This window comes from Gymnoscopelus microlampas (genome assembly GCF_963454915.1).
Source record: "Gymnoscopelus microlampas genome assembly, chromosome: 15".
Taxonomy (NCBI): domain Eukaryota; kingdom Metazoa; phylum Chordata; class Actinopteri; order Myctophiformes; family Myctophidae; genus Gymnoscopelus; species Gymnoscopelus microlampas.
Genome location: NC_139952.1, coordinates 39,277,098 through 39,289,535, shown reverse-complemented (window position 1 = coordinate 39,289,535; position 12,438 = coordinate 39,277,098). Strand labels below are relative to the sequence as shown.

The following is a 12,438-nucleotide window of genomic DNA, read 5'->3' as shown; positions in this document are numbered from 1 at the left end:
ATGTGAGTACTTTTTCCACCACTGCTAAGTAAACACACACACACACACACACACACACACACACACACACACACACACACACACACACACACACACACACACACACACACACACACACACACACACACACACACACACACACACACACACACACACACACACACACACACCCACAAAACGTCCCTATAGGGTGGGGACAGCTTTGATCCTCAAAGGAAGTTTGTTCCACGACATTGGTGCCAACACAGCAAAGGCACGGTCGCTCGTCCTCACGTGTGTGGTTATATCCCCTTGTATGCAAAAAATAACAGATCTACAAGATATCGGTCCCTTCTGTCATATCTCTCTATTCCTCCCTCTTTGGTCTCATCTCTTTCTCTCTTTCTTCCTGCCTACGCGTGTCTCTCTCTCTCTCTCTCTCTCTCTCTCAAGTCATTCTTTGTATCTCTCACTCTGTCTGTCTGTCTGTCTGTCTGTCTGTCTGTCTCTGGCTTTTTGAAGTCCTCCATTACGGGTCGGGATGGCTCACGGTCACTTGTCAATCAAAGTATCGACCAAATCACCTCACCCCATGTATCCATCACCTTGTGACTTGTTAATCAGATTAGGTCATTTGTGTGTGTGTGTGTGTGTGTGTGTGTGTGTGTGTGTGTGTGTGTGTGTGTGTGTGTGTGTGTGCGCGTGCAAGCATGCACATGCAAAATGCCAACGTGTACTTCTCACAAACATACACACACACACTGTTGTTTAGTACACCACACATCTGTCAGTGTGTTTGCCAGGGCGGCTAATGAAATCAATATTTTGTGTGAAAGGAGGGATGAGAAAACAGAGGGATGGAGGAGGAGGAGAGCGCTCATCTGTAAGGCGATACGTCAAAACAGACACCTGACAACAACAAACATGGCAGGGTGCTAAACGCTACAACAGGACCGCCACCTGTCAGACTAGTGGCCATGGCACTGGGAGGAGGGATGTTTTCATACAAATAGATTCTGACAAGTCCCGGACAGTCGGCTCAAGCGAACTTCGCAACGTTCGGCACGGCGACTCGCTCGCTTTAGCTAGCTCCGCGGTGCCTCTTGTGGCTCAAGGTCGCTTGAGTTTGAGAACTACTGAATTAGAGAGACCAAAAACAACAACCCGTTTATGATATAACAAGCACAGACAGACTTTGGGCCTCATGCAGCAACATTCTCTTAAATGTATATATATTTTTATAACAAAACATGATAAAAGGTGTCAACTCCGGATGCACCAAATCTGCTCTCACCCAGGTGTGCTGAATGATGAATACAGTGTTGCCAGATTTTGCAAGAGAAACAAGCAACCAGATCTATGAAAACAACAAGCGGGTTAGTCAATATAGTACAGCATTGTACTCAGCATATCAAGCAAAATAAAGCATATAACATTACCATTATCAGATGTAGGTTCTAAATGTCTCCATGGGAAATGTGTTATCTCCCTACTCCCTACTATGTCTGTCTAAACCTGTATCTGTTAGGTATGTATCTGACATGTAATCATTTTTGTCCAGTCATCTACAATGCAATGCATTCTCAACTTTAGCAAATATTATCACCACCAGCACTCCAGCTAGCCACTGATCGCATCAGTTGTGGGTCTACTTCTCTGCAATCATTTTATGCCGTGTTGTTGACATCCAATATTTGTTCTCCCTGCAGTGAGGCAGTTAATGAGAGGCCTCGGACAGGCAGTGAGTGAACTAGTTGACAGATGTGGGTGTGGAGGCTGGCAGAGAGCGTAGGCACATGCCATGGTGAACTATCACCTTTTTATTTGTAGATAAGTGCCCAATGCTCCGACCGTCTGGTTTGTCTAATCCTTGAGTCCATTCAAAAGATTGGAGGCAAAAGAGTATAATGCCATTATAAATGAGTATAATGCCTAATTTATGCTGTGTCACGTGACGCTAAAATAGCAGATCTAATAAGCTAACTACATTTATGACAACACACGCACACGCACACGCACACACACACACACACACACACACACACACACACACACACACACACATACAATGTTTTGACAGAGACAAATCAAACCTGTAACAGTAGCCTGTCAACACAGCTTCTTAAATTGAATGTACTGTACTTAAGAAAGACAGAGGACTGAGAGAGCTGATGTGAATTGACTTGTTCTTTTTATAGCTACCGTATATACTGCCATAAAATACAGGGTCTGGGTTGCTGAAAAACCGGCTCCTTGCAATAAAAGACATTGTCGTGTCTTTGCCGATCAATACAAGGGAGGGATGGAGAAAAAAACACACACAAACCCCAGCCAAAACATTATGTATGTCTCTTGTAGTTCCCCTTATCACGCACACACACACACACAATTCAAGACCAACACGTCTTACGCCGAGGCCAGACGGCAGGTAATCTGTTCTTACCAAGTCCATTCCAAAGGATTCAATCACACGAGGCAGTGGGGGACATTTTTCCAACGTTCTAATTCTCTGACTGATGAAGGAACGAAAGGCCAATAATGTTTAGAACTGAATGTGACACCATGACATATCCTGGCTGTCTGAGTGCACAGTGCAGCTCCATTATCTGGCCCTCTGTCAGGGTTGCATCAGTCACTGACTAAGGGGGGGGGGGGGGGGGGGGGGGGGGGGGGTACTGTGGCTGTCTGTCAAGTAGAGCAGTGGTTTTCAACCTTTTTCATGCCATGGACCCCTAAATTGATATACATTTGGACGCGGACCCCCATCTGAAAAGGTTTTGTGCCAGGGACCCTAAGAAGCAAAGATTTGAGTTAAAAATGTTCGCTTTAAAAAATATTTACATATTCAAAGTAGGGGTGTGCCGATACACTAATTTCACGAAACGATACGATACGATATTTGGCTCACAACTTCGATACGATTTCGATACGATACGATACGCACTTTTTTTATTATGAAAATAAATGGGGGAGAAAAAAAAGGAAATGCAAACAAATAATTCTGTTTTTGCATTATTCAGACATGCAAACTTGTAGCTTTTCAGCCGTTTTGAATCCAAATAGGGCAATAGTGTGACACCTGACCCGAAAAAAAAACAACATGTTGTCACCCTTTTCACCTCGGGGCTGTTTGCATGCCTGATTATTTTGATTGGTGTTTTTTTCAAAACGATATTTTTTTTTTCCAAAACGATACATATCGTCGCGAAAACGTATCGCGATATATCGCGGGACGATATATCGGCACACCCCTAATTCAAAGATTTGCAAACATTTTCAATATTTTTCAAATATAGCTGATATACAAGCTCATAGCGCGGCACTCGGAGCCACGCTATGAGCTTGTATATCTGCTATTTTTGAATAGCCAAAGCTAAGTGGTTAAAATGATTGTAACGCTATGTTAACTAATTTAGCTGGGGACCCCCTGGTATCCCCTCAAGGACCACTGGTGGTCCAAGGACCACTGGTTGAGAACCACTGAAGTAGAGCACTGGTTCCGACTGGAGGTCGGGACCCCCAGGGGTGTCCCCAAATTATTTTGGGGGGGTCCCAGATGATTAGCTTAATAATTGTGCAACATTGTTTTCTCACTCAACAGTAAACAAAACAACATACAGTATAAGTGTATGCATCTTCACATTTCTAAAGTGACAATTTAAGGACTGTTTAATACGTGTGCTTGAAGATCTGCTACTTTTGATGCTTTTGTGTGACGCTGTATGATCAAGTAGGGCGTTAATTTAAGAAACAACTAAAAAAGTTAAAAACATGGAGATGGGAGGTTTCTGCCCGACAGAGACAATATAGGCTACAGTAGCCACAAAATAAATGCTTTAAATGCTTAATTTGTGATATATAGCGTATTTTCATGGCTGGGACAGACATGCATGGCTTCCTCTCTGGGATGTGTGTGTTGTTCCGTCTGTGTTTGTCAACATAACTCAGCTGTTCCTCATCATCTCTCTCTCTGGAGACAGTGGGAACGGACTGTGAGTCTGACTGTCTGCTCCACTGGAGTGGGTTGCTGATTAGTTTGGCTGCTGCTGCTGTTGCTGCTGCTTGCCGTTCTACAGTAGCTGACTATGTGCCTGTCCAGCTGCCTCCCTGCCTGCCTGCCTGTGTTGATTTTGCTGACTAAAACTATGACGAAAAATTTTCGTCGACTACCTTTTTAAACTGACAAAAACTAAATAAAAACTAAGCTATGACGACTAAAACTAAGACTAAACATATTGACAATTTCGTCAACAAATAAAAACTAGACTAAAATATAATTTTATGATTGTTTGCGCTCGGGTGTTGCGCTCTGAAAATAGCAGATCTACAAGCTATTTTCAGCTTGCAACCAAGTGTAAAATCAGCCATTACGACGTCATCAAGGCCCTCCAAAATACATTTTAGTCGACTGAATCAACTGTAGATTTAGTTGACTAAAATATTATGATATTTAGTCGACTAAAACTAGACTAAAAGTAAAACACATCAGATGACAAAAATATGACTAAAACTAAATGGAATTGTATTCAAAATACTGACTAAAACTGAATTAAAATGTGCTGTATGCTGTACGCTATATGTACTGTATATAGCGTAACACGGTAGAACACACCAGTGTATGTCTTCACCTTTTATCTACCACACCAGGGGTGGGCAGCCTTTTCTGGCACAAGATCTCTCTTTGCCATGTTCCAGTGCATTTCCATCACCCTGTGCCGCTGTGCCAGACAATGAAAACCAACCACCATTGCTTTTACGTCTCATTATAATGAGAATAATTCAGGCACAGGATAAAGGGCCATTCACAACCAAGCACTATCATGTCTCTGGATCAGAGCCTGGAACACAGCTGTTAATCTTATGTTCTATTCGTTTTTTTTTGTATAATGTCATATTATGGGGCACGGTGGCGCAGTCGGTAGCGCGGTCGCCTCACAGTTAGAAGGTCCATGGGTTCGATTCCCGCCGGGGAAACTCTCCCCTGTCAGGCGGTAAGAAGCGGCCTGCTCACTCCTCATGCATTGAAGGAAGCATGAGCTCATTTCGGGGCTCTCCCCAGGCTGGCAGAGGGAGAGCAGCGCCCAGGATTACAGCTCAGGCAATTGGCACTGGGTGAAAAAATGGGTTACAAAAAATTATAAATAAATAATCATGTGATATTATGTACGTATTTTCATGTATATTCTATGGACCCTAGGAAGTGGCATCCATTTAATAAACAATAAACAATATTCGTATAACTACAGTATAAAGATATTGTCTTAAAAATCTGATGGCGGTCCATGGCACAAAAAAGTTACTGATGTTAAAGGGGAAATCCACCCATTTTCAATATTTAACTATGTCATTATGATGAGTCATCATGTCGTAATTTGCAATGTTAAACCCACAATCAATCCTCCAGTTCAAGGCAACACAGAAAGGGGGGAACTTTTTTCTTATTTCCACACAACTCCTTTATGCTATATTAATGACATAGTTAAATATTGAAAATGGGTGGATTTCCCCTTTAAGTGGTCTGCTCCCCGGCCCAGCAGTCTGGCATGTTGGCTGGCTGAATGACTGACTGCCTGGCTGAGTAATGATGACCCTTAAACATCAATTCTACTGTAACTGGAAGCTAATTGGCTGTAATGGCAGGCCGCGATGCTTTAATTTAATGGCACTCTCCATGGAGGGAAAAAAAACATAGCAGTCCACCGAAACAACAGAGCTGCCACGCTGTGGAATAATAACACAAGCTTAAATATAACTGTGATAACGGGATAAAACAGAATAGATTCAAGAGAGTGTTGTTCTACTTCTCTAGTCTCAATACCTCTTTCAAACGGTAAAAGGATAAAGTAAGCTATCGTATATAGCTCTCGATCAAAATGCTCTTACGGCTGAATTCTAGAAAACTAGACTATACTTGTAAGGACCAAATGTCCCCACAATTGTCTTGGTCCTCACAAAATAAAAGGTTGTTTTATGGTAAAAAAAAAAAAATATATATATATATATATATATATATAAGCCTGTAGGGGTTAGAAGATTAGAGATTAGGTTTGAGGTTTGGAGTTACGCCTGATTAGTTGCAAGTCGGTGTCATGCACCGAAAATAGCAGATCTACAAGCTCACAATGTGAGGCTGTACTCGGCTTTAGAATTAGTGTTAGAAATGGCTTCTTTGTTTTTACAAAATGGCATTCGTAAAATCACCATCCTAAAATAATGTACTCGCAAGTACAGTAGTGTGTGTGTGTGTGTGTGTGTGTGTGTGTGTGTGTGTGTGTGTGTGTGTGTGTGTGTGTGCGTGCATGGATCTTGTTCATTATAATTGGATGTGTGCATGACATTGCATGCCCATGCTTGCATGGCTGCATGTGTACAGTATGTGACACATACAGTACTGTATGTGTGTGTGTGCACGTGCATGCGTGAGCGCGTGCGCATCAGAGATGTTGACCCATATTTATCAAACCAATTTAGTCTCTCCCTCTCTTCCACTGACCTCCCCGTTTTACCCCATGTCTATTTATAGCCGGCTGCGCCCTCTCTCTAACACACACACACACACACACACACACACACACACACACACACACACACACGGCTCAGAGAAGAAAAGACAGTCCTCCGATAAATGTTATTGGCTCTGGTCTAAGTCTAAAGGCTGACAGCTAAATGCTGTCCCCACAGATTATGATTATAGGACGTCCACATGACCTATGGTTGGAGCACTGCTTCTCAACGTCGGGTTCTTGGACCACCAGGGGTCCAAATGGGCCCCTTGGGGGTCCGTAACAGTTAAATTAACACTGAGGATTTTACAGTGTAAATTGCGGTTCCAGTATAGTGTAGTTCTGTGATTCTCAACCTTTTTCATTTCAAGGACCCCCAGTTTGATATGCATTAGGCTACGGACCCCCATTTGATAACATGTTTTTTTCGTTTTTATCTCTTGAACCCCAATCTACACTGTAAAATCCTCAGTGTTCAAAAGTGCACAAATGGAACCAAATAGATGCCCCTAAATGCCCCTTTACATGTTGAACTGAGTTCAACATGTATTTTCCATACCAAGTCATGGCACTCGAAAGAGCGGGGAAAAGTTGACAGAATAAAGATCACCATTAGAAAACGATTAATTTACAACTACTACTAAGTGTCCAAGACACTGATCCCCTAAATACTCCCCCACCGAGCACTCATCATAACCATCTGAGCAGCCATCAGCTGCTGGGTGAAGTTGAAACAAAAAAGTCCCCTGAGGGATAAACACAGATCTCTGGATCCATCGTTACTCCAGCTGTCAGTCTCCCCAGGGCCTTCTGACGCTGTCTCCCTCCCAGCTTTCATACTACTGTATATAACCCAGAGGTTGTCAAAGTGGGGTCCGGGGACCTCCACGTGTCCTTGAGGGGGTTCCAGGGGGTCCCCAGCAAGATTAGTTGATTAGCATCAAAATCAGTTCAACCACTTTAAAACTATATTAAAACAAAAAAATGTATGTTGCTAAATACTGTACATAGCAACAACTACCCCAAAAGATGTTCCCAGATTGAAAGGTATAGCTATGGACAGGGGTTCCCGGTATAAATGGGTGTAAAACATTTGGCATATTTTGAATACTTTTGAAACAACATAAATCTCGGAATTATTTGTGCCATGCCCTGCATGGTACAAACTATTTTCAGCTAGATGGGGGTCCAGCAGCCTTCACATAAAAAAACACTAATATAGCCTATATAATTATCCACCACACAACATGGTTTTGTCAAACACAATTAAACTCAGGGGCCTGTGCTCTCAGGAGCCGTAGTGTATACTGTACACGCCCACACACGACCATGTCAAACTGTAAAATGGGTTCTGCTTACGGCCACGTACAGTAGCAGCAACGGCTAACATGATCTGATCTAATTCTGAGGAGGCAAAGAACAGAGGGAGGAAGTGAGACGACAAGGCGAGGAAACCGAGAGAGAGAGAGAGAGAGAGAGAGAGACAGAGAGAGAGACGCCAGAACAAATAAACAGACCCACTGAAACGACACAGTAAATCCATTTCCATTTTGTTACTGAGAGTATACAAATGTAACCAAATGGACCCTTACGGATGCATTGGTTCAATGTTTTTTGTTCCCCCTCTGTGTTAAAGGATTGTTTACTGTGAACTATGAGACCGATAGCCACAACTATACATTCCTTGAGCGCAGGAAGAAGCCTGATGGGTGTAAACAACACCATCAAAATGAAAGAACAAACCCCAGCCAAAACATACTGTAGGTATGCATGCCTCTCGTGGTTCCCCTTTACACACACACACACACACACACACACACACACACACACACACACACACACACACACACACACACACACACACACACACACACACACACACGTTTGTATTACTAAAGCCAATAATAGCAGATGTACTGTATGACACCGGCACGTAAGAAAGTACAAAAAACATTTCTCTTGTGACACACACACACACACACACACACACACACACACACACACACACACACACACACACACTAAACCACGGTCTGTGTCTGCTCTGCCTGGCTAGCCTTCATCCAACGGCCCCCTGCTCTGCTAGCAACACATGCTTGGCGTCGGCCAGGCTCAATGACAAGGAAAGGTCAAACTTTTCTTTTCCCTGCCTGTGTTATTTATTGAATCATACCGGCACACTCCATTTGTTTTCATAAAGGCATCGACGTGCGTCTGATGGAGTGCTTATAAAAAGAGAAAAGAGAGGGGGGGTCGGTTAATTCTAATGACAGAGCTGTCACATAGATGCAGATGTGTACATGTCATGCACGTAGCCATAAATACAGTACAGTAGTTGACACACATTCACTGTCTGTGCCTACTCATGCATCATCAGTAGGTTATACATCAACAGAGGTGCACACAAGACGTTTGTGCATGCATGCATGCATGCTTGCACGCACGCACACACACACTAGTGACTGCAGACCACTAACTTAAGCCACTTAAACCCTGTAGACTTTGTCGTGCAACTATTGTTAACCACTTGAACCCCAGCATCCGTATTGTGGGGAAAGCTTTGGCAGAAGTTAGCAGACCGACAAGCTCACAACGTGTCACAAAGTGACACGTTATGAGCTTGTCAGAAAATGACAGAAAACAACCGTAAAATAGCTGATACGCAAGCTGACAAAGCCTTGCGATGTTGATTGTTGATCTGCTATTTTTTTGGAAATGTTTCAAGTTTGAAAACAATTTGAAAATGTTCAAGAATACATGGATGCCAGAGGGCTCAATGGTTCTGATATAATTATGGTCATTCTTGTGCTGCTAACAGATGAGTTTCACTGATTGTCATTCTCATTATGACAGACTCTTTTCATCTTTAAAAACGCTCTGTAGATCAGTGCTTCTCAAAGTGGGGTCCGGGGACCCCCGCCAGGGGTTCTACTTGAAGGGGTTCCCAGCTAAATTAGTTTATACAGCATCGCATTTGTTGAACCGCTTTAACCAGATCACGATGTGACACAGTGTGATACGTCATGAGCTTGTAGATCTGCTATTTCTTTAAAATAATAATAAATAATATAAAAAACAAAAAAGAATAATTTAGAAATGTGTTTTATTTTTTTACACAAATCTTCTCTTCTGGGTGTCCCAGGCACAACATCTTTTCAGATGGGGGTCCACAGCCAAATATAGTACAGTCATTTGGGGGTCCTTGACATGAAAAGGTTTGAAAACCACTGCAGGTTTGTGTGGATGTGTGTCAGTAGGTTCCTATACTACTATGTACTATGTACACCTTGAGTGCGCTCAAGGTGTGTTCTTGTTGTGTATACGTGTGACTGTGTGTGTGTGTGTGTGTGTGTGTGTGTGTGTGTGTGTGTGTGTGTGTGTGTGTGTGTGTGTGTGTGTGTGTGTGTGTGTGTGTGTGTGTGTGCTTTCTCAAATAAGTCACACACATGCACGTGACTTTGTCTTTGCTGCGTTGGGCCCCTACCTGTCCTTAACACTGTGCCAAAATCTGACTCACCCCCTTAAGACACTAGCTATGTGTGTGTGTGTGTGTGTGTGTGTGTGTGTGTGTGTGTGTGTGTGTGTGTGTGTGTGTGTGTGTGTGTGTGTGTGTGTGTAAGAGTGTAAGTATATGTGCATCCATTTATTTCTGCATCTGGGCGCCAGCCTATGCACGTGCCTGCAATTTATGTGTGTGTGAGTGTGTGTTTGTGTCTCCTCCTGCCTGTGTTCATACTTCAGGCTAAACTGGTGCCTGTGCACTGTCTGCATCTTCAAGTTAATGCGTCGCCACATGACGTACTCCATTGGGGAGAGAGAGAGAGAGAGAGAGAGAGAGACACACACAGAGAGACAGAGACACATAGAGAGAGAGAGAGAGAGAGAGAGAGAGAGAGAGAGAGAGAGAAGGGGCAATATTCCAAAACACAGCTTGCAATGACCTTAGTTTTTTGTCACGGCAGAGGTGTGGTTAACGTAGGGAGAGCTCTCTCTAGCTGTCTCTCCCCCCCCCCCCCCCCCCACACACACACACACACACAGCGTGCACACACGATTGTTCTCTTTGTACTTTGTTACTCTCCCTCCCTCTCTCTCCCTTGAGTCCCCTTAGGTCTCTCTCTCACTCATCACAATTCACACAGTAGCCTATACGCGCAACAGAGTGACTCTGGTCTCTCATCCTGCCCTTTCTCTCTCCTCTCTCCTCTCGCCCCCGTCTCTGTTTTGTTCCGTAGCCTCCCTTCACCTCCCACCCCGTTTGTTTGACTCCTGTACGTCTGTTTCAAAACACACACACACACACACACACACACACACACACACACACACACACACACACACACACACACACACACACACACACACACACACACACACACACACACACACACACACACACACACACACACACACACACTCAAACTAAGCATCACACACTCTACACGTGAAATCAACCTTCGCACGAAATAACAACGCACACACATATATCAACCCCATCACCTGTCATCATCGGTGTGACCTCAAGATTGCCAGTGGAGACACACACACACACACACACACACACACACACACACACACACACACACACACGCGCACGCGTTGACCCACTGCCTCTCATCGAGGGACACACAGTGCCTATAGCTGTCGTCCAAGTGCAAATCAGACCTCCAGCCCGCCGTCACATTCAATTCTCTGTCTGCCACTGTTTGTCCTCTCCGTCACATGCCGCCTCTCTTCCCTCATCTCTCTCTCCATCTCTCTCTCTCTGTCTCTCTCTGTCTCCACATATCTGCTTCCCTATACTTTGTCTGTGTATTATTTTCCGCTCCTATCTTCTGTTTTTTTGGGGGTCAGTTTTCTTATAGTCATTGTTCTCAAACTGGTATATCCATAGCGGTCATTGGTACTTCACATTCATTATATTAGCCAGTGGTTCTCAAAGTGGGGTCCAAAAATGCAGCTCACAGGTCTGTAACTCTGTGAGTGTAGAAATGGAACCAAATGGACCCGTCTGACGGAGTTATATGGGGGGAAATTAAAAGGTTTGAGAACCACTGGTCCAACTAGACAGTACTGTATATTAGCCGCTGACGTGGCCACATGCTGAAGAAGAAGAAGCGCGCAGACCGGAGACACCCCGCCGCGCGTTTTGAGTACCCCTCCTTTCCTCCTCTCATCCATCCCTCTCTCTCCCTCTCTCTCTCTCTCTCATCTCGCCACAGACGCGGGGAAATTAGAAGAGAAAAAAAAAGAGATAAAAAGAGGACGGGTTTGTCTTACTGATGGCCCGGGAGCCGATACAGCCCATGGTGTCTGTCTCCTCACTGTGGCTCTGCTGGGGAAGGGAATATCCACAACCTTCTTCCAGAACACATTCTCCTCGTGTCTTCTCTCCCCTCCTCTACTCTCCTCTCCTCTTCTTCTCGTCTAGCGGCCGGCGTTTTTTCCTGTCCTGCTGTGTGTCGCTCCCGTGTGTGACAGGGAGGAGGAGAGTGTGTGTGCGTGGCGCGCCCCGTCTGTCTGTGTGTGCGTGTGTCCGCGCGCGTGTGTGTGTGTGTGTGCGCTTGGCTGCTTGGCTGCTCCGTCTCGGCAGCTAGTATACTGTCGTCAGAGCCAGTCTCTCTCTCTCTCTTGTGTGCTTTTCTCCCTCACTGCTTCCACCGCCTTGTCACTCTCCCTCTCTCTCTCTCTTCCTCCCTCTCTCTCGTGCCTCTCGTCACCGCCTCTCGCCACTATCTCTCTCTCTCTCTCTCTCTCTCTCTCTCTCTCACACACACACATACACACACACTGTACACAGACACAGTGTATTACCACACTTGTGAGGATATCAAAGTTTTTGGTAGGAGTCATTTTATTAATGTCATTTTTACATTTTTTTAAATGGCATTTTTAACGGTAACATTAAAGCCTGAGTTTAATTGCATGCTACCTGGTGTCACACAACCAAAATAGC

General features: G+C 44.3%; 1 protein-coding gene across 1 annotated transcript in view; it reads right to left on the bottom strand.

Moving 5' to 3' along the window:
• fam131ba (family with sequence similarity 131 member Ba) overlaps positions 1-11,872 on the bottom strand; it is a gene marked incomplete at its 3' end in the record, with an annotated part of 50,959 nt that extends 39,087 nt beyond the window's left edge. The window contains exon 1 of the mRNA XM_084080485.1: positions 11,763-11,872. Within this exon, the coding sequence (XP_083936611.1) occupies positions 11,763-11,790 (28 nt within the window). The 5' untranslated portion in view covers positions 11,791-11,872. The remainder of the gene's footprint in view (positions 1-11,762) is intronic.
• Between the last annotated feature and the right edge of the window lie 566 nt (positions 11,873-12,438).